Raw genomic sequence first — 26,032 nt, forward strand, 5'->3', positions numbered from 1 at the left:
GTTATGGATCTAGAAACAAAAAGGAGCGGTGAGGGTGGACCTGAGGAGACAGCATTGTCTTGGGTGGCAACTGCCTGGTGGGGAACCATTAGTGTCCTTAGGCAAGGCAGGGTTAACCCCTCAGACTGAAGTGGAAAGGTGACACTAGGGCTATGGATGACCCTATCACTGTGAATGGGGAGGTCAAACCCACTGGGATGGGGAGGCAGCTTCCACTGGCAAAGAAGACTTATCAGACTTAGGGGTTCAATTCTCCAGCTTCATCAAGGCCTTCTCACTTGTCCTCATTCCAACATACAGGACCCCATTTCTTCCCAAGCAGTGCTCTAATTTAACTGTAGACGTCCTACATGGCTACTCATTCAACTTGCATTATAATGCAGCCAGTCACAGGATGAAAGATTTTCAGCAATCCTAACCTTGCAGGTACAGGAAATACAGGTCTCCATCAGGATACACATAAAAGTTTTCAGATCATTTATGAAGCATTTGAACTGAGAATTCAGTTATGCTAATCTTTTTCTTTCCCCCACTTTGTTCAGTGACATTAGGAGCAAGCCATCAATCTCAGTTATTCATTAGTTTGCAACAGTGTTTGAAAGTATCAGACACACAACCACCCAGATCCTCCCTTTTTATAACTGTTTTATTAGGAATATCCAATGGTAATATTTTGCAAATCTCTATTCCTCTCTTTAATACTGGAAATAAAGTCGTTAGTATCTTTAAATCTAATTATATTTGAGAGCTAATTCCAGAAACTCCAGAACCAATTCAGAAAACTCACATTGGCAGAAATAAACAAGTGAATGAATGAATGAATGAATGAATGAATGAATGAATGAATGAAAAAATCTGTGGGAAAAAATTCAATCAGTTATATAGATATTCTCTACTCAACAAACTAGAAACTAATTTACCAGTAGTGAATTGTGGGCAACACATAGTATGTCCCTCATAAAGAGTACAATGTGGAAAGGAGGGAAAAAGAATAACTTTACAGTGGAGAAACCTGTAAACAGTAGCTCATTCTTATGTTCAAGGCCAGCACAAAGTCACAGTGATAGTTTGTATCCTTGATATAAAGTGATAAAAATGGCAACCTTCGTTGTTTCTCCCCCAAAGTTCATAACCCTAGTCTAATCATGAGATAACCATCAGACAAATTTCAAATGATAGAAGATTTTTCAAAATATCTGACCATTAATTCTCTAAACTGTCAAGTTCTTCAAAGCAATGAAAGGCTGAGAAACTTTCCTAGCCAATAGATGCCCAAGGAGAAGTGATGACTACATGCAATGCGTTGTGGATGACAGATGTTAATAAGGGGGAAGCTGGTGCAGGTTTATGGGAACTACCTGTAATATTTTTTCAATTTCCTTGTAAACCTAAAACTGTTTTAAAAATAAAGTTTATTAGAAATAAAATTATTTGTTTTTTGGTGTCGAGTTTGGTAAATTCTTTATAGATTTTGGACACTAACCCGTTATCAGATGTATCATTTGCAAATATTGTTTCCCATTTCATTGATTGTTTCCTTCCCTGTGCAGATTTTTATCTTGATGAAGTCCCAATAGTTCATTTTTGCTTTTGTTTCCCTTGCCTCTGGTGACATGTCTAATAAGAAGTTGCTATGGCTGAGGTCAAAGTGACTCTTACTGATGGAGAACAAACTGATGGTTCCTGGAGGCTAGGTGGGTGGGGGATGGGCTAGATGGGTGATCAGTATTAAAGAGGATACTTGTGTTGAGCCCTGGGTGTTGTATGTAAGTGATGAATCACCGAATTCTATTCTGGAAACCAATATTACACTGTATGTTAACTAACAAAATTTAGATAAAAATAATTTTTAAAAAAGAAATAAAATTATTGGTGAAATGCAAAAGCATTGGAAACAGTGATCTCTGAGCTGACTCCAGACTCCATTACATGCCTATTGTGTCTCACGTTGTTCATTCACAAAATCTGATTACATAGTCACTGAAAGAATTAAGCAAAATAAACAAAACAAAATTCCCACCTGTGTGGGAATTAACAGTGAAGACTGTTTTTCCAAACTCTCAGAGATTCTCCTCCCACCCCTATGTCCACTGTCCCTATTTCCACCCCTCACTATCTATGGCTTTAGCTTTTACTGCAGCGATAATGTGTTCCTCCCATTGACCCAAGTGACCTTTCCACAGGGTGAGTTTAGTCGTGGACGTCACCTGATGTAAACTCTGCACTGATGCTGCACTGCTTTCAGCAGCACGTGTCAATTCTGTAGTCAGAATCTAAGATTCTCTGCTACTTGGTGGCTCTTTCCTGGCCAGGCCCAAATTTCATTTTTCATCCCTAACTTCACATTGTTGGTCGGGTATTAAGAACTATTTTTCATTACCTAAGCACAGCATACAGTTTATTTTTTTATTTAAATTCAATTAGCCAAGATATAGTACATCATTGGTTTTCAATATAATGTTCAATGATTCATCAGTTTCGTGTAACCCCCAGTGCTCATCTTATACATTTTATCTAATCCCTGTATTTACTGCTATTCTTCCTGGGGAACTCTCACGCTTACCCCACCTGGAATAATTCCATGTCTACTTCAAAGCTCTGTCCATTTATAACCTGGGTTGTAAAGCCTTCACGAATCTCTCCAGGAAAAGTGTCCTATTTTGGGACCCACTTCACCAGGATTCGAGCACCATATCAGATACTGCATTTACTTATTTCTACGTTTCTTTCCCTTTTCAGACCAGAAGCACCTTGAGAGAAGGAACAACATCTTATTAATTTCATATTCCCAGAATATAAATTAGTGCCTACCATACAGTGATTTCTCAATAAATGTTTGTGAAGAGAACAAATGGTTAAGTGATAGTAAAAAGAGATACCACCAACGACAGGGAGAAAGGAGATACAGCGAAACAACAGAACAAGCCGTGGAGACAGGGAACCCCATGACTGACAGCCAACCCCAGAGGAGACAGATGAGAGCAAAGAGATATTTTAGTGCATCCACGATTGACCTCCAAAATTTGGGACTTTCACTTGCCAGGATTTCGTATTACCAAACTTGTCGTTACTTGTTATGCTTTTGCATAACATAAAGTTACTGCCAATAAAAAGAGTTTTATACATTATTATCATACTCCCCAGTACCTGTGAAGATGCTGTGGTTCACCCAGTTATTATCACAGGAAAGGCTGAGCTCACTCCTGAAGTTACTTCCCTGTGCAATTAATGAATTTGCCCCCAGAAATGACAGGGAGATAAAACCACTCATGAGGCCTCTGGAAGGTACAATTCTGTTTTCTCATCATCTGAAATTAGTAGAATAGACTTGAGAGGGTTTGGAGGAAGCATTTAAGAGCTTCAGTAGCTTTAGGAGCTGAATTCCCATGAGCCTCATTGGTGAAGTATTCTTTTGTCTTTCTGTTCCTTGAGAGATTTAGTTCCCTGGAGCTAAAAAAGAAAAAACAGAGTGCAAACATGTGCTGGATTTAGTCCTGGGAGATGTCTTTGGAGTTCCTGTCTCTTTCGACTCCTTCGTGCCAGAAGGTGGTCACCACTTTCTAGGTATGGCTGATATAAAAACCACAATACCTGCTATATCCCTGATTCTGGAGGAACATTGTGTGTATATCAGAATATCTTCTTTCTCCTATCTGTCTTCTCTAGTGTTGTCCTCAATCATGGCATTAAACAAATTCTATTTCAAACTCCAGGCTGACAATCCAAGCTAAAAGAACAGAGATATCAGAGACCACACATGAAAAAGAATGCCGTCTTTACAAAAATCGTTTAGAATAATATTCAACAAACTATAATCCATAGCAAACGATAAGACAATTCCTGGGGAGAGTGGAGACTCTGATGATTCGCATTGCTACTACATCAAAATATTGAATATGTCTCAATAATTTTTAGAAGTTTAAAATAATATAAAGTACCTTCTGCAACCAAAATTAAGTGAGACCAGAAATCAGTATCAGAAGGAAAACTAGAAAATTGCCAAATACATGAAGTTTTTAAAACATACTCTTAACCAACCAATGAGTTCAAGAATAAATAATAAGGAATATTACAAAATCCTTTGAGAAGAATGAAAATGAGAATACGACATCCCAGAATTTATGGGATTTGGCAAAAGCAGTGATCGTGGGATAAGTTTATAGCTGTAAATGCCTACATTTAAAAAAAAAAAAGAAAAACTTCAGGGGCACCTGGGTGGCTCAGTCGTTAAGCGTCTGCCTTTGGCTCAAGTCATGATCCCAGGGTCCTGGGCTCTAGCCCTGCATCGGGCTCCCTGCTCTGCAGGAAGCCTGCTTCTCCCTCTCCCACTCCCCCTGCTTGTGTTCCCTCTCTTGCTGTCTCTCTCTGTCAAATAAATAAATAAAATATTTTTTAAAAAAGAAAAGAAAAAGAAAAACTTCAAATCAATATCCTAGTTTTACACCTTAAAGAACTAAAATAATAATAAGAGAAAACTAAACTCAAAGCTAGCTAAGGGTATAATAAAGATTTGTGATAATAAAAATGTAGATTAGTAAAACAAGAAAGAAAATCAAGGAAACAAAAAGCTGGTTTATTAAGAACATTAATAAAGTTGACAAAAGTTAAGCTAAACTGAAATTAAATAAAGGGAGTAGACTCAAGTTACTGAAATAAGAGGTAAAAAGAAAATAAGACAAAATCAGAGAGGGTGACAAGCCCTAAAAGACAACACTAGGAAACAAACTGAAGGTTGCTGGAGGGGAGGTGGGTGGGGGGATGGGGTAACTGGGTGAAAGGCATTAAGGAGGGCACGTTGATGTAATGAGCTGGGTGTTACATGCAACTGATGAATCACTAAACTTTACCTCTGAAACTAATAATACACTATATGTTAATTAATTGAATTTAAATTTTGAAAAAGCATGGACATTAGTATGGACCATATAAAAACAAACATAAGAGAACATTATGAAACATTTTACACCAACAAATTAGATAATCTAGTTAGATGGGTGAATTCCTAGGAATACACTAAAAACGTGGCTCAAGTAGAAATGAAAAATCTAAGTAGATCTATAACAGATAAAATGATTAGAGCAATTAAAAGAAAAAAAAATTCTCATGAAAGGAAAGCCCAGGATTTGATGGCTTCACTGGTTAATTCTAGCAAATACTAATTTACACCAAACTTTCTCAAACTCTTCCAAAACACACTTGATGATGCCATTATTACCCTGATACCAAACCAAAGACAACAAGAAATGTAAATTACAAACCAGTCTTATGAGTACAGATGCAAAAATCTTCAACAAACTACTAGAGAACAGAATCCAGTAACATGTTAAAAGGATTCTACACCATGACCATGAGGAACTTTGACAATGACTTCTTAAATATAATACACCCAAATCACAAACAACAAAAGAAAAAAAATAAATAATGGGGTTGTGTTAAAAACTTTTGTGTATCAATGGATATTAGTTTTTCTAGCTTTTTTATCAAAATTTAGTGAGTGTGCATGAAAATGAATTCTGATCATACTTGATTGAATATGGAAAGGAGTTTTTAAGCAAACCAAATATATTGTTGGAATGCATTATCAGAAACCTGGGTCCATATGGCAGCTTGAGCAAATGAGCATATTTAAATATTGTTTATCTCTGAAAAACAAACTGAGGGCTTCAGAGGGGAGGGGATGGGGGATTGGGATAGGCTGGTGATGGGTAGTAAGGAGGGCACGTATTGCATGGTGCACTGGGTGTTATACGCAAGTAATGAATCATCGAACTTTACATCAAAAACCAGGGATGTACTCTGTGGTGAATAACATAATATAATAAAAATATTATTATGAAAAAATTAAAAAAATAAAATAAAATTAATGACAGTAAAAAATAAAAATAAATAAATAAATAAATAAATAAATAAATAAATAAATATTGTTTATCACTTAGTTGACTGAAGTTTGGATTCAATAGTGGCCTATTCTAAAAGCAGTTACATTCACCAAGAGATTGAGAAAGAATTTGTGAGGTGTGCAACAGCTTCCTTGAAGAGCTCTGTAGTGGTTTTCCACATATGATAGAGCTGCTGAAGTTGAAATGAGTTCTTCCTGACTCTAGGAGAGAGAATGTCGTCCGTGGGATGCCATGTGGGAATCACTCGACCATCAGAAGGATGGCAGTCACAGTTAATGTGATAGGCAGCAGGGCCGGCTTTTTTTTCCCAGTATGTTAAACCACTGGGATCTTTGGAAAAGGCAATCGATCATAGTATTTTGATGAGTAAAATAGAAGGGAAGCTTTCAAGGACCTAACAACTTATATCAATATAAAAACTCTAGTTCTGAGGTGAGGAAGTTTGACCTGAGTCACCAAAATGAAGAGTAACAATGTCTCACTTGATTCTCAGACCTGAGACTTTGCAGTGACCCAGATCGCCGCTACTGTTGAGGGTGGACTACAAAACCACCATAGATTTATGCTCTCCATTTCCCCCATAACCTTATCCAAAGACAATGGTGTGGAGCCACTGGCTCCTAATGTCTCATGAGAGCCAGCTATACACAGTGCCCTTCCACTCCTGGCTTAGGGACATCACGTTGTTTGCTTAATGGCCATGAAGGAAGTATTTATTTTATAGAAATTGGCAAATGCTGGAAATAAGCACTTTTTTCATTTGTTTCTTCTTCTTTCATTAATTCGATGTCTTTATTCCCTATTTCCATCATTCCTTTGTTTCTTTCTCCCTTCCGTGCATTGTTGTGCTTTTGTTTGTTTGTTTGTTTGTTTAGCAAGAGCTCAACATTTACCAAAATGCTAACGCTCAAATGACCTGAGGCCTTTTACATGGAGAAGAATGAACTGAGTGAAAAAGGAAATACCGGGATCAGTTTGGTTTTTTTTTTAATTGGACTCTGGCTCCAGCTAACACTAATACAAAATGCCACTGTGGCTTACCAAAGTGGTGCGTAGAGGTTGGGTGATGAATAAAGGAGCTCACTTTTTCTGCCCCACAAAGACTATGGCAAGCCCACAGGTTTATTCTGTTTTTCATAGCCAATTTTTGAGATGCATATTTAGAAATGACAAAGTTGGCCAGAGAGAACACCCACTTTGCTTTTGTGATCTGCCAGTGAGGGCCATTATGACATGAACTGACAAGGACTGTGCTGTGAGAGTGGTCCTGCCTACAAAGACATTGGAAGAAAACAATAGTGCCTGTCTAGGGGAATCCCATAGATCAGTGACCAAGTAATTGAAGGGTCAGGGATTGTACTTTCTATTTTTATCTTCACTTAACTTCTGTTTTCAACTGTGTTGAAGAAAATCAGATCTTGAAGAATAAATGTGAATTATTACAGAGTTAATTGCATGTTTGTTCCAGGTCCACATATGACCTTTCCCTAGAGTAGTTAATGTAAACCTTCACACTTGCTACACAGACGTTGGTGTAACAAATTACTTTTTTTCCAAAAGCAGATCATCTCCGGAGCAGGTGCTTTCTTCTGGCAGAAGCAAAGACATACCATCATTCCTTTGCCTTTTCCTGTAATGTGATAAGCTCCCAATTTCTTATATTAAATATTTTACTGCAAAATTTCATACATTGAGTTTTGCTTCTATGCTGACCCTACAGGATACAATCAGGGAAACCAAAGCAATTCTAAGGAAATAGGGAAGAAACAGCTGTTTACAATGTATGGAAAACCAAGAGAATGGACCATGTTAATAAGATAAATGCAGATATCTTTCCACAAACCAATAAAAGTATTGTGATTTAGTTCTTCAAAACTTTTGAGCCCTGCTTCTAGTGATCAACTCTCTTATCCTGAAATAGGATACGTGTATAGAATGCTTCTCAGCTAAAGAGTTTTTTAAGGGCATACTTTATGTCCTTGTTTTTTAGACTGTAGGTAGAAGGGTTCGGCATGGGCATGACCACCATGTATATCACTGAGACTATGATACTTGCCCTGGAGTTTTGAGTAACAGTAGAACTAAGATACACTCCAAGGCCTGTACCATAGAACAAGGAGACAACAGAGAGGTGAGACCCACACGTGGAAAATGCTCTATGATTCCCTCCAGATGATGAAATTCTCAAAATGTAGGTTATAATTCCAGAGTAAAAGAAAAGGATACCAGTGAGAGAAGTAAAACCCAGAAGACCAGTTGCAAAAGGTCACAAGGTCACTGAGGAAGGTGTCAGAACAGGCAAGGGGGACCACCTGATTAAGTTCACAGAAAAAGCTAGGGATTTCCAACTCTGTGCAAAAAGACAGTTTCAAAATCATTGGGCCCTGTAATAAAGCCTCCATAATGCTCAATAACCACATGCCAGAAGCAGGATGCCCCAGAAATTGAGATTCATGATACCCATGTGGTGCAGTGGGTGACAGATGGCTGCAAACCAGTCATAGTCCATCACTGTTAAGAGAAAGTTGTCTAATCCTGCAAAAAGCAAAAACCATAAGATACCTAGGAATAAACCCAGAAATGGACCCTCAACTCTATGGTCAACTAATTTTCAACAAAGCAGGAAAGAATACCCAATGGGAAAAAGACAGTTTCTTCAACAAATGGTGTTGGGAAGACAGGACAGCCACTGGCAGAAGAATGAAACTGGACCACGTTTTACACCATACACAAAAATAAACTCAAGATGGATGAAGTTGTGGTCCATATATACAATGGAATATTATTCGGTTATCAAAAAGAACGATTTCTCAACATTTGCTGCAACATGGATGGCACTGGAGGAGATAATGCTAAGTGAAATAAGTCAAGCAGAGAAAGACAATTATCATATGGTTTCTCTCATCTATGGAACATAAGAACTAGGAAGATCGGTAGGAGAAGAAAGGGATAAAGAAAGGGGGGTAATCAGAAGGGGGAATGAAGCATGAGAGACTATGGACTCTGAGAAACAAACTGAGGGCTTCAGAGGGGAGGGGGTCGGGGAATGGAATAGACTGGCGATGGGTAGTAAGGAGGGCACATATTGCATGGTGCACTGGGTGTTATACGCAACTAACGAATCATCAAACTTTACATCAAAAACCAGGGATGTACTGTATGGTGACTAACATAATTTAATAAAAAATATTTTTAAAAATAAAATAAATTAAATAAAGAAAGAAAGAAAGAAAGAAAAGAAAAGAAGAAAGGCAAGCACTCGTCAGTTAAAAAAAAAAAAAAGAAGAATCCTAGAGGAGAACACAGGCAGCAACCTGTTTACCTCGGCCACAGAAACTTCTTGATAGACACATCTCCGAAGCAAGGTAAACAAAAGCAGCAAAAATGAACTATTGGAATTTCATCAGGATAAAAAGCTTTTTCACAGCAAAAGAAACAGTCCACAAAACTAAAAGGCAACCTACAGAATGGGAGAAGATATTTGCAAATGATTTATCAATTAAGGCTAGTATCCCAAAATCTATAAGAACTATTCAAATTCAACATCCAAAATAATGAATTCAGTCAAGAAATGGGCAGAAGACATGAATAGGTATTTCTTGGAAAGAAGATACACAAATGGCTAACAGACACATGAAAAAATGCTCACATCACTCCTAATCATCACTCATAAATACAAATCAAAACCACAATGAGATACTCCTCATACCAGTAAGAATAGCTAAAATTAACAACTCAGGAAACAACAGATGTTGGTGAGCATGAGGAGAAAGGGGAACCCTCTTGCACTGTTAGTGGGAATGCAAACTGGTGCAGCCACTCTGGAAAACAGTATGGAGTTTCTTCGAAAAGTTAAAAATAGAAGTACCCTACAACACAGAAATTGCACTACTAGGTATTTGTCTAAAGGATACAAATATAGTGATACAAAAGGTCACATGCATCCCAATATTTATAGCAACAATGTCCACAATAGCCAAACTATGGAAAGGGCCTGGACGTCCATTGACAGATGAATGATTAAGAAGATGTGGTATACATATATAATGGAATATTACTCAGCCATCAAAAAGAATGAAATCTTGCCATTTGCAAACACATGGATGGAACTGGAAGGTATTATGTTAAGCAAAGTAAGTCAGTCAGACAAAGACAAATACCATATGATTTCACTCATATGTGGAATAAGAAAATAAACATGTGCAAAGGAAAAAAAGAGACAGAGACAAACTAGAAACAGTCTCTTAACTACAGAGATCACACTGATGGCCACTTTCCAAAGAAGACATAGAAATGGCTAGTTAACACATGAAAGATACCCAACATCACTGATCATTAAGGAAATGCAAACCAAACCATAATGTGACACCACTTCACACACACTACAATGGCTATTTTCAAAGCCAAGACAGAAAATAAGATTTGGAAAGGATGTGGGGAAACTGGAACCCTGTGGCACTTCACTGATGAGAATAAGTGACACAGCAGCTGCAGGAAACAGTGTGCCAGTTCCTCAAAAACTGAAACAGATAATTATCATATGATCCAGTAGTTTCACTTGTCAGTATACGTCTACTTATATGCCCCAACGAATTTGTAGTAGTGACTAGAACAGATAATTGTACACTGATTTTCATAAGGTTTTATTTACAGTAGCCAAAATGTGGAGACAACCCCAACGTCCATCAACAAAATCACAGATGAACAAAGTGTGGTGAACACCTATGGTGGAACATCATTTGGCCTGTAAAATGAATGGAACTCTGAACCTCGCCAACATTAAACTAAGTGAAAGAAGCCAGACACAAAAAGACAAATATTTTACTATTACATCTCTATGAGGTACCTAGAGTACTCTGTTTTAGAGAGAGAAAGTAGGATGGCGGGAACCAGGGGCTGGGCAGAGGGGCAATGGGGAGTTTGTATTTCATGGGAACAAAGGCTCAGTTTGAGATAATGAGAAAGTTCTGTAGATGAATAGAGGTGGTGGTTGTGCAATAGGGAGAAGTCCTTAATGCCACATAACTGAATATTTCAAAATTTTAAAATAATATATTTAATATATATCTTAACATGACAAAAAAGGAATGAAAAAGGTTACCATATGCTAAGAGAATTTCAGTGCCATAAATTGCCTCATATGATATAGAAGAAGAAATCCACAGTTCAGGAGACAAGGGCATTGTAATGGTTTATCTTGTGTGATTCAATACCTCATCCCCAAAGTATACCCAAAATAAAGGTTCAGAGGACATAAAATTTAACGTAAGGTCTTTGAGAAATAACCTGGTGAGCCTGTAGTGTCTTCCTCGACAAGATCTACAGAGTCATACAACCCTGTAAGGACATGGTTTCCATGGACATGCTCAAATTGAAATGGATTTGTCCTGAGGTCACCCATCCTGAACTGTCAGAGGCTATGTCAGCAGTCCACACCATCTGAGATATGGTGTTCATAGTTCATGTAAGAGTTCATCATTCTCATCTAAATTGTGAGAGCCACAGGGATTTCTCAAATAGCAAATTCCTCGTGGTGTCTCCATGAAACAAAAATGGTGGGCAGCTGACGAAAGACCCATTCAATCTGAGTAACCAAAACAATAAAAAAAAATTAAAAGCCTTCTAATTCTCATGAAGAAAAGCCTGACCTGAGTCACCACAATGAAGGGTCATAATTTCACAGCCCCAAATCTTAGATTGATAGAACCAGCCTCTCTTGAGTGAAGACTCTAAAATGGTAGCAATTGCATTAAGTTTTCCTCCAAAAACAACGCAAAGACTCTGAGGTGATGGTGCTAGGGAGCTTATGATGACGCGTGAGGACTGAGGTCTGAACTGAAATTGGTAGCTTGGAATTGGGCAAGATGAGGGGTCCCTGGATGGGGCAGTCAGTTAAGCAATGAACTCTTGATTTTGGTCAGGTCATGATCTCAGGATTGTGAGATTGGCACAGAGACTGCTTAAGATTTTCTCTCCCTGTACCTCTGCCCCTCTCCCCCCCATTTCTCTCTCTCTCTCTCTCTCTCTCTCTCTCTCTCTGTGTCTCATAAATAAATAAAACTTTAAAAAAAAGAAATTGGGGAAGATGAGAGTAACTATACTATGCTACAAGTGCTCTGCTTTATTCCCTTTATCTTATTTTCTTCCTATCTTCTTTCTTTCCTTTCTTCCTTTGTGTTTCCTTTTGAGAGTGATCCTTAAACATTTATCTGAACACTAGTGTTCAAATGATCTGTGGACTTTTACCCAGAAAAGTGTGAACCTGGTAATAGGAAGTTACCATTATAGCCTACAAATCCAAGTGGAAGCTTCTGGGGTCAGGCGATGAGGAGACATTCATCTTACTCTGTCTCATAAAGCACAGGTGAGGTCCATACATTTACTCTTCTATTACTGCCTAATTTCTGAGATGCATCATTACAAAGACTTAGCTGGAAATAGGTACAATATCCATATCGCTTTTGTGACCATGAAAGGACTATTATGACAAGAGGTGCTGAGGGAAATCACCAGGCAGTGTTGCTGCCTACCTAAACACTAAAAGAAAAGTATAAAGCATCCCTGGAAAAAGCACTGAAAAGGACACCATCAGTGCCTGAAAAATCAGGAGTTGTAATTTCTATTACCTACACACTTAATTTATGTTTTGAACTGTGCAATTGAAAATTGGGTATTTCATAGTGAATGTGGATTATTGTAAACTTCATCACACAGGGTTCCAGTTAAGCAATGATCTCTTTCTGGAGTAGATTGACAGACACCCCTAGAAACTGCTATATAACCTCTGCTATGTTAAATGGATTTTCTCCCAAAGCAGGTACTCTAAGGGATAGCTACTTTCATCTGATGGAGGAAGCATCCCATATATTCCTCTGGCTCTTCCAAACATTATAAGTATCCAATTTCCTGTATTACTTATCTACCACTGGAAATTTATGCAATATCAAAAATTTTTTTAAAAAAAATGCAAATGCCTGGGTGGCACAGTCAGTTAAGTGTCCAATTCTTGGTGTCAGCTCAGGTTGTGATCTCAGGGTAATGATATTGAGCTTGCATTGGGCTCCATGCTCAGCCCAGAGTTTGCATGAGATTTTCTCTTCCTCTCCCTCTGCCACACTCATTCATGCTAACTCTATCTCTTTCTGAAATAAATAAATATTTTTTAAAAATTTTAAGAAATAGACTATATTTTAATTTTTTTATTATATTATGTTAGTCACCATACAGTACATCCCTGGTTTCTGATGTAAAGTTTGATGATTCATTAGTTGCGTATAACACCCAGGGCACCATGCAATACGTGCCCTCCTTACTACCCATCACCAGTCTACCTATATAAAACAGACTCTTAAAAATGGAGAACTGGAGGGGAGGTAGGTGGATGGATGGGCTAAATGGATGATGGGGAATGAGGAGGGAACTTGCTGTGATGAGCACTGGGTGTTGTATGTAAGTGATGAATCACTGAATTCTATTCCTGACCCTAATATTACACCATCTGTTAACTAACTGGAATTTAAATAAAAACTTCAAACTAAAAAAAAAAAGACATAGCTGCTTGTTATGTATGAAAAAATTAAAAAGACTGAACACTGTAGGAAGATAAACTGCAGATTTTATTTCTATGAACTGATACAAAAATCATGATCTAGGTCTTCCAGGGTTTTGAGCCCTATTGCACACTTCTTCATCTTGAAGCAAAGGATCCTTATATGTGGAGAATGCTTCTCAGCTAAAGAGCTTTCTTAAGGCCAATTTTATGTCTCTGTTCCTCAGACCATAGATGAAGGGGTTCAGCATGGGTGTGACCACTGTGTATGTCACTGAAGCGATGGCAGCTGTCCTGGAATTTTGTGAAGGAGCAGAACTAAGATACACACCAAAGCCTGTACCATAGAATAAGGAGACAACCAAGAGGTGAGACCCACACGTGGAGAATGCTTTATACTTGCCCCCAGAAGATGAAATTTTGAAAACGGAGGTTACAATTCTAGAATAAGAGAAAAGGATGCTAGTGAGTGGAAGAACCCCCAGAAATCCACTCACAAGATAAATTGCCAGGTTATTGAAGAAGGTGTCAGAACAAGCAAGTTGGATCACCTGATTAAGTTCACAGAAAAAGTGAGGGATTTCTATCTGTGTACAGAAAGACAATTGCAAAACCATTAAGTCTTGTAATAGAGAGTCCAGAACACTCAAAACCCAGCACACCAGAAGCAGGATGCAGCAGAACTTGGGGTTCATGATGACTGTGTAGTGCAGGGGGTGACAGATGGCCACAAACCGGTCATAGGCCATCACTGTCAAGAGAAAGTTGTCTAATCCCGCAAAGAGCATGAAAAAATACATCTGACTGAGGCAGCCTGTATAGGTGATCACTTTGCTCTGAGTCTGGATGTTCCACAGCATCTTGGGGACAGTGGTGGAGGTGAAACAGATGTCTACAAAGGACAGGTTGGCCAGGAAGAAGTACATGGGGGTGTGGAGGCGGGGGTCCATAACAATGGCTAGGACGATGAGCAGGTTCCCACTGAAGGCAACCAGGTACATGGACAGGAACAGCCAAAGGAGCAGTGGCTGCAGTTCTCCCTCCTCTGAAAGTCCCAGGAGGATAAATTCTGAAACAGGAGTTTGATTTCTTTGTTCCATGTAACTGCTGAAAACAGCTGGAACAGAGACAAGAGCATAGGAAAGTCACAAGCAGTGAGCCCAAAGTTAAAAGAAATGCTGTGGTTGGGGTGCCTGGGTGGCTCAGTTAGTTGAACAACCAACTCTTGGTTTCAGCTCAGGTCATGATCTCCTGGAGGTGAGTTCAAGCCCCACATTGGACTCTATGCTGGGAGCAGAGTCTACTTCATAATCTCTTCCTCCCCCTCTGCTCCTCCCCCTGCTTGTGAGTTCTCTCTCTCTCTCTCTCTCTCTCAAATCAATAGATGAGAGAGAGAGATAAAAAGAAATGCTGAGATTTGTGTGGTGAAATTTGTGCTTTCAAATTTCTTCATTCATTAATTCTCACACATTACCTATCAATCTAGAATAATTAGCTGAAAATTTCAAGGATCTCAAAAGCTCCATGTTTTCCATGATGCTGAAAATAATTACAGTACTAGTCCTGAATTGAAAGATTACCCAAAACAATGTTGCCCTTTATAAATTTCCTGAGACGTTTTTTGTTCACTTAACAAATATTTTAACCAATTATTTTGTGGCAAGCATTGTTGAAACCATTGTAAAGTAGTGATGTGCGTTTGACCTTAATAAGATTGAGACTAAGATATGTGTGTTAGAGGGAGGAATCAAGTATTAACGGATGAGCGAATTATGTAACAAATGGTGATTATCACTAATAAGTAAAATAATGCAAGACAAGTTAGTCCTAAAGTGAAGAGAAAACTTTCCATTTTATCCTCTCTGATAAGGGGATTTTGAGCAAGAAAGCTGAGGGCGGTGGATTCATGAACCATGCAGATAATTTTGAGAAAAAAAAAATAAGGCAGAGAAATAGCCTGTGCAAACAGCCTTAGACAGAAGCTCACCCAAAGCCACAGGGCAACATCAAAGAGAAAGCTGTGAGCAGAGTGGGTAACACAACAGGAACAGGTGTTGGATGTAGGAGAAGAAGAGAGGAGATCAAAGCCTCCTGCTTCTTTGGAAACATTCTGAGGCAACGGACACTGTCATTCATTGTCATTTTTATATGTATACATTATATATGATTTCTACAATGGCACAAATTTTATGTAATATATACAAATGAACAAAATTCATTCCTCTATAATTCTTTCTCTTTCTCTCTCTCTCTCTCTTTACTCTCAGTCTCTAGCTGGTCTACATTCTGCATTTTTTATTCCCCAAAACAGCTGCAGCTTGCTATAAATGTTCAACCTGTGTGCACTGTAATGATAACTTCTCTATTCCCTACACACACACACACACACACACACACACATACACACACACACACACACACACACAGTGCAGAGAGGGAGAAAGACAGAGAGTTGTCCATTATTGTAGCACTGTGTACTCTTGTAGCTCAAGCACAACTGTATTAGAAAGCAGAAGACAAAAAAAAGAAAGAAAAGAAAGAAAGAAAAAGAAAAGAAAAGAAGGTAAGCAGAGCACAGGAGATACTGTGAGTCACAGAGTTCTTTCTACTAGGAGAATTGCATTTTCTACTGTAGGCATCCCACTGGAGGAATCATGACTAAAGATCACATGATCCACACAGAATTAGAAGGATGAACATCAATCTTTCTCAAACTCTTCCAAAAACTTTCAAAGGCAAACACTTCCTGCTTTCTTCCAAAAGGGCAGAATTGCACTTACACCAAAGCCAAATAAAGACATCGCAAGAAAAGAAAAGTACAGATCAACATGCCATGGGCATCTCTGACTAAATATTACAACTGAATATAGCAGCATTTTGTTCATGCAGTACAAAAGAATTATGCATCATGACAGTGGGATTCATTCCTGGAAGGCAAGGATGGTTTAACTTATGAAAACCCCTCCCTGTAATACACCACATTAACAGAATGAAGGATAAAAGGCAGGATTATCTCAACGGATGCAGAAAAAAAAATTGACAAAATTCTGCATTCTTTCATAATAGCAACATCAAAAAAAACTAAGAACAGAAAGAAACTTCCTCAACATGATAGGTCATATATGAAAACCCACCTCTAACATTATTCTTAATAGGGAAAGGCTGAAAGCAACCCTAAGATAAGAACAAGACAAGAATGCCTGCTTTCTTTACACACAGCATCCAAATTCCAGACAGAGCAATTAACCGGTGAAGAGAAAGAAGAAGGAAGAGGAAGAGGAGGAGACGGAGGAGGAGGAAAAAGAGGAGGAGGAGAAGGAGGAGGAGGAGGAAGAGGAGGAGGAGTGAAAGGAAAAGAAAGGAAAGGAGAGCCATCAAAAGTAGAAAGGAAGAGGTAATATATTTCTCTTCACAAAAAAAAGGTGATCTTATTTTAAAACTAACACATCATTAAAAACATGAAAAACTGTTAGACTAATAAACAGATTCAACAACGTTACAAATACCAGTCAATACACACAAAACACTCAGAGGACGGAGGGTATCCCAGAATGGAATGCTCCATGTGAAAAAAAAAATTGGCTAACTATATTACAATTGTGTGAAAAAAACTCAATGAAGCAGGTGGGCAAAAAAGGCAGAAACATGTGATCTGGGAACTGAGTGGAGTCTGTAAAAGTGGAGATGAAAGTGCAAAGGACTCCACTGTCGTTGATACAGGTGTACCCAGGAGAGTACTGTTAACAATGCTGATGCTCTACACGTGTGAACTGAAATTGAACATATAAGGAAACGGAGAGTAAATGGTGGGTCATTTGGTGTGGGAGTTTACACGTAAGCAAGGTGGAGAGGCTAGAATGATCCATGCGGCAGTAAATGAGAGCTGGAGCCATCAGTATGAACTTGCTTTAGCCTAACACAGATACAGAGAGGTACATATAGATAGATGTGTAGGTGTCTGCATATACACAGAGCATACACTCATATGTTTCCTTGCCAGGTCAGTTGAGGGGATCTAGAGACCCTGGTAGCAGCAAGTGCACCTGGCACCGAGATCTTGGTGCTGATCCCATGATCCAATAAAATGAAACAGGACTCCTTGCAGGAATCACTGATTGCCAAATATGAAACAATTTGAGTAACAACATGAAGTAGTACTGGGTTACGACACAGACTATATAATCAATATCAAGGAGAGTACACCGATGTAAATAAGTGAAAAAAATAGAGAAGACACACACTAGAGGGCAGAACAGTACCAACTATATACATAGATATTCTACTCTCAAGGAGTAGGGGACAACTCCCACTACTTAGGAATGGGGTTACACTTAGAAAAGTCCCTATGCAAACAATGAATCATGGAACACTACATCAAAACAAATGATGTACTGTATAGTGACTAACATAAATAAACAAGCAAACAAACAAAAAAACAAACCAACAAGAAAGAAGAAAAAGAAAGAAAGAAAGAAAGAAAGAAAGAAAGAAGAAAGAAAGAAAAAGAAAGAAAGAAAGAAAAAAAGAAAGAAAGAAAGAAAGAAAGAAAGAAAGAAAGAAAGAAAGAAAGAAAGAAAGAAAGAAAGAAAGTCCTTACAAGAGTACAATTTGGAAAGAAGGGGGAAAAGTATCCACAATGAAGAAATCTGACAAACCCCATGCCAGTGAGGACATCAATATCAACACTGAGGGTCAGTCATGTTCATAGTGTGTACCCTTGGTCTCATGAGATGAACATGGCTGTTTATCTCTCTGGTCTTCTTGTCCAACACCCATAGTCCTAGTCTACTCAGGAAGAAAAGAACAAGAAGGCAAGTCCAAAAGAAGATAATTTTAGAAAACACACAACCAGTACTCCTCAAAACTAGCAATTACTTCAAGAACAGAGGAAGCCTGAAAAAAGTCACTGCGTGTGGAAGCTCAGCAGATATGAGGCTTACACGTAACATGTATAAGAGATACAATCTAGTCATAAGAGCAGAAACTGGGAAGGGACCTTGTGAGAACTCTCTGAACTATCGCAGCAAATTTTTTGTGATAAATGTACAACTCTTCAAACACGAAAGTTAACTAAAGCTTAAAATCATTAATGAAATGCAAAATATTTGGAAACACTGAACTCTGAGCATATCTTAGTCTCCATTATATGCTCTGTGTAAGCGGTATCACTGCTGTCAGTGACACTTGCCATCCACAAATAAAAGAGTGATACAAAATTCATAGTTTTTGAAAGATTTCAAGAAAATGATGACTATGATATGTCTGGCATTGTGTGTAGTATTAATTAACTCATACAAATGATGAAGAGAAGATGTCTGCTATAGTTGCTAGAAAAAATGGAATAATGAATGAAAAACAATCATCTGAATTTTTGTGTCCACGATGTCCACCCCTCAGAGACCCATCACTTGCCTCCCATCTCACACTCATGGCAATATTTCTATCCCTCAATGCCTCTCTCACACTCTGAACACAACAATAGTTTGTTCCTCACATTAACCTGGGTCACGTTTCAGTAGAGCAGACCTGTGCACAGCTATCCCCTGACCTTTAAAAACTACACTTATGCTTCACTAATTTCAGAATTAAATTTCAATCCTGCAGCCAAAATGCTTGATTCGTTCTTAACATACTATTTCCTACCAGACCTGTCTCCTATCTGCCCATTTTGCATGTCCTGCTACTGATGGTTGGTCACATCAGTAAGAAGTGTTTCTAATCCCTGCAGCACAACCTCTAGTTTAATTAACCTCTAAATTTCCTCCTCTGCTATTTCTTCCTGGACTGATCACACCCATTGTGCCCCTGGAAGGACTCCAACACCTCCTTCAAGGCTCAGTTCCATTATAAGCTTGTCTGTGGAGCTTTCACTAACTCCCATGTAAGAGTCAACATTTTGAAAAAAAAAAAAACTTTTTTTTTAAACCATGAGATACTATGGACTCTGGGAAACAAACTGAGGGCTTCAGAGGGGAGGGGGGTGGGGGATTGGGATAGGCCAGTGATGGGTATTAAGGAGGGCACATATTGCATGGAGCACTGGGTGTTATATGCAAGTAATGAATCATGGAACTTTACATCAAAAACTAGGGATGTACTGTATGGTGACTAACGTAAAATAAAAAAATTATAAAAAATAAATAAATAAATAAATAAATAAATAAATAAATAAATAAATAAATAAAAATACTGAAAAATGTTTGTTGAAGGACTACAATAACAAATGGCTGAATAATGATAAACATTTACTCTCGAGAATGAAAGAACAAGCAATGAAACAGAGGAAAGACTGTCGAGGAATGAAGTCTCCATGATTAAGCATTACACTGGAGGAGACAGATCAGGAAAAGATGGTTTAGTTTATCCAGAGTTTCCCTCCAGAATCAAAGCCTTAATGGGCAAGACTTGGTTTTATTAAACTCTCCTTAACTTATTGTTCTTGTCAATACCCAACAATAATCACCAAGAAAGGGGGTCCCTCCACCATAACACATGTCCCCAGCACTTGTGACTCACCCAGATGTTATCACAGAACAGTGTGAGATCACTGACCCAGTTGCTCCCATGGATGATTGATGAGGTTGAATGTTATGCCCCCAGGAAAGGAAGAGGCATGACCACACTCACGAAGGCTCTGGAAGACAGAGTTATGCGTTTGTATCACCTGAGATTAGAAGAGATGAAGTCAGTGGCTGCAGCAGAGACATTTTCAATTTCTGTGGCTATAGAGGTTGAATTCCCATGAGACTCATTAATGAAATATTCTTTTGTCTCACTTCCCCTTGAGAGACTTGGTGCTCTGGAGCTGGACAAAAACACAGAATGCAAACTAGTCCCAGTGTTAGTATTAGGACACAGCCTGGACATTCCATGATTGTCTCATCCCATTAAACTCTTTGATCTCACAAGCAGGTCCTCTCTCTGTAGAGGGTCTCACTAATAAGCCAGAGTACCCCTGCAATAATTATGCAATTCTTGATTTGGAAGAGAGCTTCTGTGTGCCCTAAATCTCTTCTTTTTCCCATCTGGACCCTCTTCTGTTGGCTCATGATCATGGATCCCTCAGCCCCCACAGTGGTTCTTCTGTTCTGCCCCTCTTTCTCCTTCATTGTACACAATGTCTGTTTAACTCAACCATTTGCTTCTTTGGGCATCTTGCAAACACTTATGCAACAGGGGTGATACAGTAGGCACTAAGATACATCCTGGGGATAAAGAAAAGTATAAGACATGGCTCACAGTTAAAACAGGGCAAGAGATAGAACAATAAATGAATGAATCAACCTGAAGTGACACTGACACCTGATGAAGAGAACACCACCGTAATCAACTCTTCCAGGGGAGATGAGTGAAGGCGTCACAAATAAGCTCATAATTATCCTGAGTCTTGATGTCAGGGAATAGGGTGAGAGCACTCCAAGAGGGGGTATCAGTGTGGCAGTTAGACTGTAAGACACAGTCAAGATATTTCCTATACTTCATACTTGCTGACCAATAATCAGGGGCCAAGTATGACAACTGAAACATGACCCTGAGCAGTAAGACAGCATTCAGGTAGTAGAGATGCTTATATTTTGGGTACCCACTGACACGTGTTTATGAAAATTGTGGAGTGTCAGTGCAGACTTCACGACTGGATGTCCAGGATCAAACTCTCCCTGTGGAAAAGTCATCCTGGGACAATGTTGGACATAGACTCTTGCTACTATAATAGTCAAAGAAAACCAAAAAAGTGTAGCTGGAAGAGTAGAGGATAAATGGACATTTTTAAAGCTCAAAAGAATAATGTAAAATATTTTATAAGTTTGCAACATGGTTGGAGCTAGAGGGTGTAGTGTTGAGTGCAATAAGTCAGTCTGAAAAAGGCAAATACCATTTATTATTTTAATCATGTATGGAATTTAAGAAACAAAACAAATGAACAAACAAGGGGAAAAGACTAAAAAATAAAAATCAGACTCAAATACAGAGAACAATTTGGTGTTTGTCAAAGCGGAGGTGCGTGAGGGGATGGGTGAGGTAGCTAAAGGGGATTAAGAGTATACTTACCTCCATGAGCACGGAACAATGTACACAATTGTTGGATAGTTATGTTGTACACCTGAAGCTAATATAAGAACGTATTTTCATTTAAAAAATCCTGGGGGTAGGGAATATGATTTTCAGAGTTACCACATCATGATATTAAAATGATCGGTTTTCAACAACACCACAAACAGAAATATAAATCACTGGAATAGGAGGAAGCCCAGAAATAAACTTTCATATACAGAATTGAATGATTTCTGATAGTGCCAGGACAGTTCAATGGTAACTGGACAGCCATTCCAAGAAATAGTAATGGGAAACCAAGATATCCATCTGCAAAAACGTGAAGGTGACCTTTCTGTCCACCATCTACAAACATGACTCCAAATGGATCACAGATCTAACCACAAGAATTAACACTGTAAGTACACAGAAGAAAACACAGAGGTACATCTTTATGATACTGGATTTGACCAAGATTTCCTGGATATGATACCAAGGACACAGACAACCAGAGAAAAAATTACTCCAGCAAAATCAAACTATTTGTGCATTGAAGGGCACTATTCCTAAGTGGAAAGGCAACCCACAAAGAAAAATTAGCAAACCACATATTTGATGACAGATTAACATCCAAAATATGTAGCTGTATAAAAATTCAATAGCAAAAGACCCAAACAACTCAATTTTAAAAGCACAATGCTTTCATTTAAATTCCAGTTAGTTAGCAAACAGGTAATATTAGTTACAATAGAGTGATTCAACATTTCCATAATAAAAACTTTTTTAAAAAGATACTGGAAAAAAAAGAAACAACAACTGTTGGTGATGATTTGGTGAAAAAGAAACTCTCTTGCACTCTTGGTGGGAAAGCAAAGTAGTGCAACCACTGTGGAAAACAGTGTGGAGGTTCCTAAAAGTTAAAAATACTACTACCCTATGATCCAGTAATCACACTACTGGATAATCACCCCAAAAATACAAAAACACTAATTCAAAGGATTGCATGCTCCTCTGTGTTTACATCAGCATTACTTACAGTAGCTAAACTATGAAAGGAGCCCAAGAATCCGTTAATAGATGAATGGTTAAAGAAGGTGTAGTGTAATCATACGTACTATGGAATTCTACTCAGCCATAAAAAAGAATGAAATCTTCCCATATGCAATGACATGGATGGAGCTACAGAATGTAATGCTAAGTGAAATAAGTCAGTCAGAGAAAGACAAATACCATATGAATTCATTCATATGAGGAATTTAAGAAAAAAAATGAGCAAAGGGAAAAAAGAGAGAGAAACAAACCAGAAACAGATTCTTTAATCTAAAGAACAAACTGATGGTTACCAGAGGGGAGGTGGGGGTATGGGTGAAGTAGGTGATGGGTGTTAAGGAGTGCACTTATCCTGACCAACACTGGGCGATCTATGGAATCACTATATTGTACACCTGAAAATAATATCACACTGTATGTTAACTACAGCAGAATCAAAATTTAAAATAATTTAAAAAATGAAATTAATGGTGAAAAAAAAGCTGGCAATGGATTGCAATAGACATTTCTCCAAAGAAGATATAAGAATCAACACTTAGCACATGAACGATGTGCAACATCATTAATTATTAGGGAAATGCAAACCGAAACCATAATATGACACCCCTCACATGCACTAGGATGGCGATTTTACAAACTAAAACAGAATATAAGAGTTGGCAAGGACATGGGGAAATTGGAACCCTGTGGTCCTTTGCTGATAAGAGTAAAAACTGGCACAGCTGCTTTGGGAAACCCTGTGCCAGTTCCTCAAAAACAACTGAAACATAGAATTGTCATATGATCCAGTAGTTCCACTTCTGGTTATATGTCTACCTATATAGGGTCCCAAAGAAATTTAAAGCCATGACTAGAACAGATATTTGTACACCAATTATAATAAAGCTTTATTTACAGTAGCCCAAATGTGGACACAACCCCAATGTCCATCAACAAAATCACAGATGAACAAAGAGTGGTGAAAACATGCAGTGGAACATCATTTATCATTCATTCTATTCTGTAAAAAGAATAGAATTCTGGCCCAGGCTACAACATGGATGAACCCTGCCAACATTATACTAAGTGAAAGCAACCAGACATGAAAGGACAAATATGAGGCACCTACAAGACTCAGTTTTAGAGACAGAAGGTAAGATGGTGGGAGTCAGGGGCCGGGCAGAGGGACAATGGGGAGTTAGTGTTTCAAGGGGACAAGGGTTCAGTTTGAGACGATGAGAAAGTTCTGTAGGTGAATAGAGGTGGTAGCTGTGCAATAGGGAGAAAGTCCTTAATGCCTCATAAATGACTACTAAAATGTTTAATGTAATAAATTATATACATATTTTACCAAGACAAAAGAAAGGATGAAAAAAGATGGGATTACTCTAAAAGAAGGTCAATCCATCAATAGCTTCATAGGGCGTAGAGGAAGGAATCTGAAGTACAAGGAGACAAGGGCATTGTGATGGATTTCTGTTGTGTGATTCAGTACCTCAACCCCAAAGTATAGCCAAAATAAGGGTTCAGAGAACATAAAATTAATAAGGTCGTTGAGAAATAACTTGGTGAGACTGTAATGGCCTCCATGACAAGCTCTACAGAGCTCTCCCCTGTAGGATACACTTACCATGGACATGCTCTGATTGAAATGGATTGGTCCTGAGGTCAGCCCATCTTGAACTGGCAGTCAATGTCAGCAGTACCAAACCATCTGATGTTTGGTATTCATAGTTCATCTAAGAGTTCATCATTCTCATCTAAAGTGTGAGAGCTACAGGAATTTCTCAAAATCACAAATTCTTCATAGTGTCTCTATGAAACAAAAATAATGGGCAGCATACTAAGGGTCCACCCAATTTGTTGTAACAAAGGAAAACAAAACAAAACAAAAATCCCACCTCTAATAATCATGAAGAAAAGAGTGACTGTGTCACCACAATGCCAGTTCCTAATCTCTATTTGACTCTCAGACCCGAGATCAATCACTGACCCAGATCTTCAATTGATGGAACCAGTTTCCCCTGAATGAAGATTGTAAAATAGCAACAAATGCATTACATTTTCCTCCAAATCCAACCCAAAGACTCGAAGGTGATGTTGCTCACCAGGTTACTATGGCCCATGAGGACTACGGTCTGAATTAAAATGGTAGCTTGAAATTGGGCAAGATAAGGGGTGCTTGAGTGGTACAGTCCATTAAGCAACTGACACTTGATTTTGCCTAGGTCGTCATTACAGGCTGATGAGCTCAAACAACGTGAAGGACTCTGCATTCAGCATGGAGTCTGGTTGAGATTCTCTTCCTCTCCCTCTCCCTCTGCCCAACCCACTCATACTATCTCCATCCCTCTCTGGAATAAATAAATAAATCTTTTTTTAACTTAAAAATGATAGACTACAATCAGACTCTTAAAAATGGAGAACAAACTAAAGGTTGTTGAAGGGGAGCTGGGTGGGTGGATGGGCTAAACGGGTGATTTGGATTGAGGAGGGCACTTGTTTTTTTTTAATTTTTTTTATTATATTATGTTAGTCACCATACAGTACATCTTGGTTTCTGATGTAAAGTTCGATGATTCATTTGTTGCGTATAACACCCAGTGCACCATGCAATACGTGCCCTCCTTACTACCCATCACAAGTCTATCCCATTCCCCCATCCCCCTCCCCTCTGAAGCCCTCAGTTTGTTTCTCATAGTCCATAGTCTCTCATGCTTCATTCCCCCTTCTGATTACCCCACTTTCTTTATCCCTTTCTTCCCCTACCGATCTTCCTAGTTCTTATGTTCCATAGATGAGAGAAATCATGATAATTGTCTTTCTCTGCTTGACTTATTTCACTTAGTATTATCACCTCCAAGGCCGTCCATGTTGCAGCAAATGTTGAGAATTCGTTCTTTCTGATACCTGAGTAATATTCCATTGTATATATCGACCACATCTTCTTAATCCAGTCATCTGTTGAAGGGCATCTTGGCTCCTTCCACAATTTAGCTATTGTGGACAATGCTGCTATGAACATTGGGGTACATATGGCCCTTCTCTTCACTACATCTGTACCTTTGGGGCAAATACCCAGGAGTGCAATGGCTGGGCCATAGGGTAGCGCAATTTTTAACTTTTTAAGTGACCTCCACACTTTTTTCCAGAGTGGCTGCATTAACCTGCATTCCCCCAACAATGTAGGAGGGACCCCCTTTCTCCACATCCTTTCCAGCAATTGTTGTTTTTTGCCTTGTCAATTTTTGCCATTCTAACTGGCATAAGGTGGTATCTTAGTGTGGTTTTGATTTGAACTTCCCTGATGGCTAATGATTTTGAACATTTTTTCATGAGTCTGTTAGCCATTTGTATGTCTTCATTGGAAAAGTGTCTGTTCCTATCTTCTGCCCATTTTATGATTTGTTTATTTGTTTCTCACGTATTGAGTTAGAAAAGTTCTTTGTAGATCTTGGATACCAGTCTTTTATCTGTAGCATCATTTGCAAATATCTTTTCCCATTCCGTGGGCTGCCTCTTA

The 26,032-nt window shown here is 38.5% G+C and overlaps 1 protein-coding gene and 1 pseudogene across 1 annotated transcript; both read right to left on the reverse strand.

Annotated features, from left to right (window-relative positions):
• Positions 1–7,842: 7,842 nt before the first annotated feature.
• On the reverse strand, positions 7,843–9,253 carry LOC148108976 (olfactory receptor 7A10-like; annotated as a pseudogene).
• Positions 9,254–13,628: 4,375 nt separating this feature from the next.
• LOC123801775 (olfactory receptor-like protein OLF4) lies at positions 13,629–14,549 on the reverse strand. The gene has a single exon (XM_045812010.2). It carries the CDS (start codon positions 14,547–14,549, stop codon positions 13,629–13,631), a length of 921 nt encoding a protein of 306 aa, XP_045667966.2.
• Positions 14,550–26,032: the final 11,483 nt, after the last annotated feature.

The sequence above is a fragment of the Ursus americanus genome, chromosome 14 (genome assembly GCF_024610735.1).
Source record: "Ursus americanus isolate L20-20 chromosome 14, mUrsAme1.1.p, whole genome shotgun sequence".
Lineage (NCBI taxonomy): Eukaryota > Metazoa > Chordata > Mammalia > Carnivora > Ursidae > Ursus > Ursus americanus.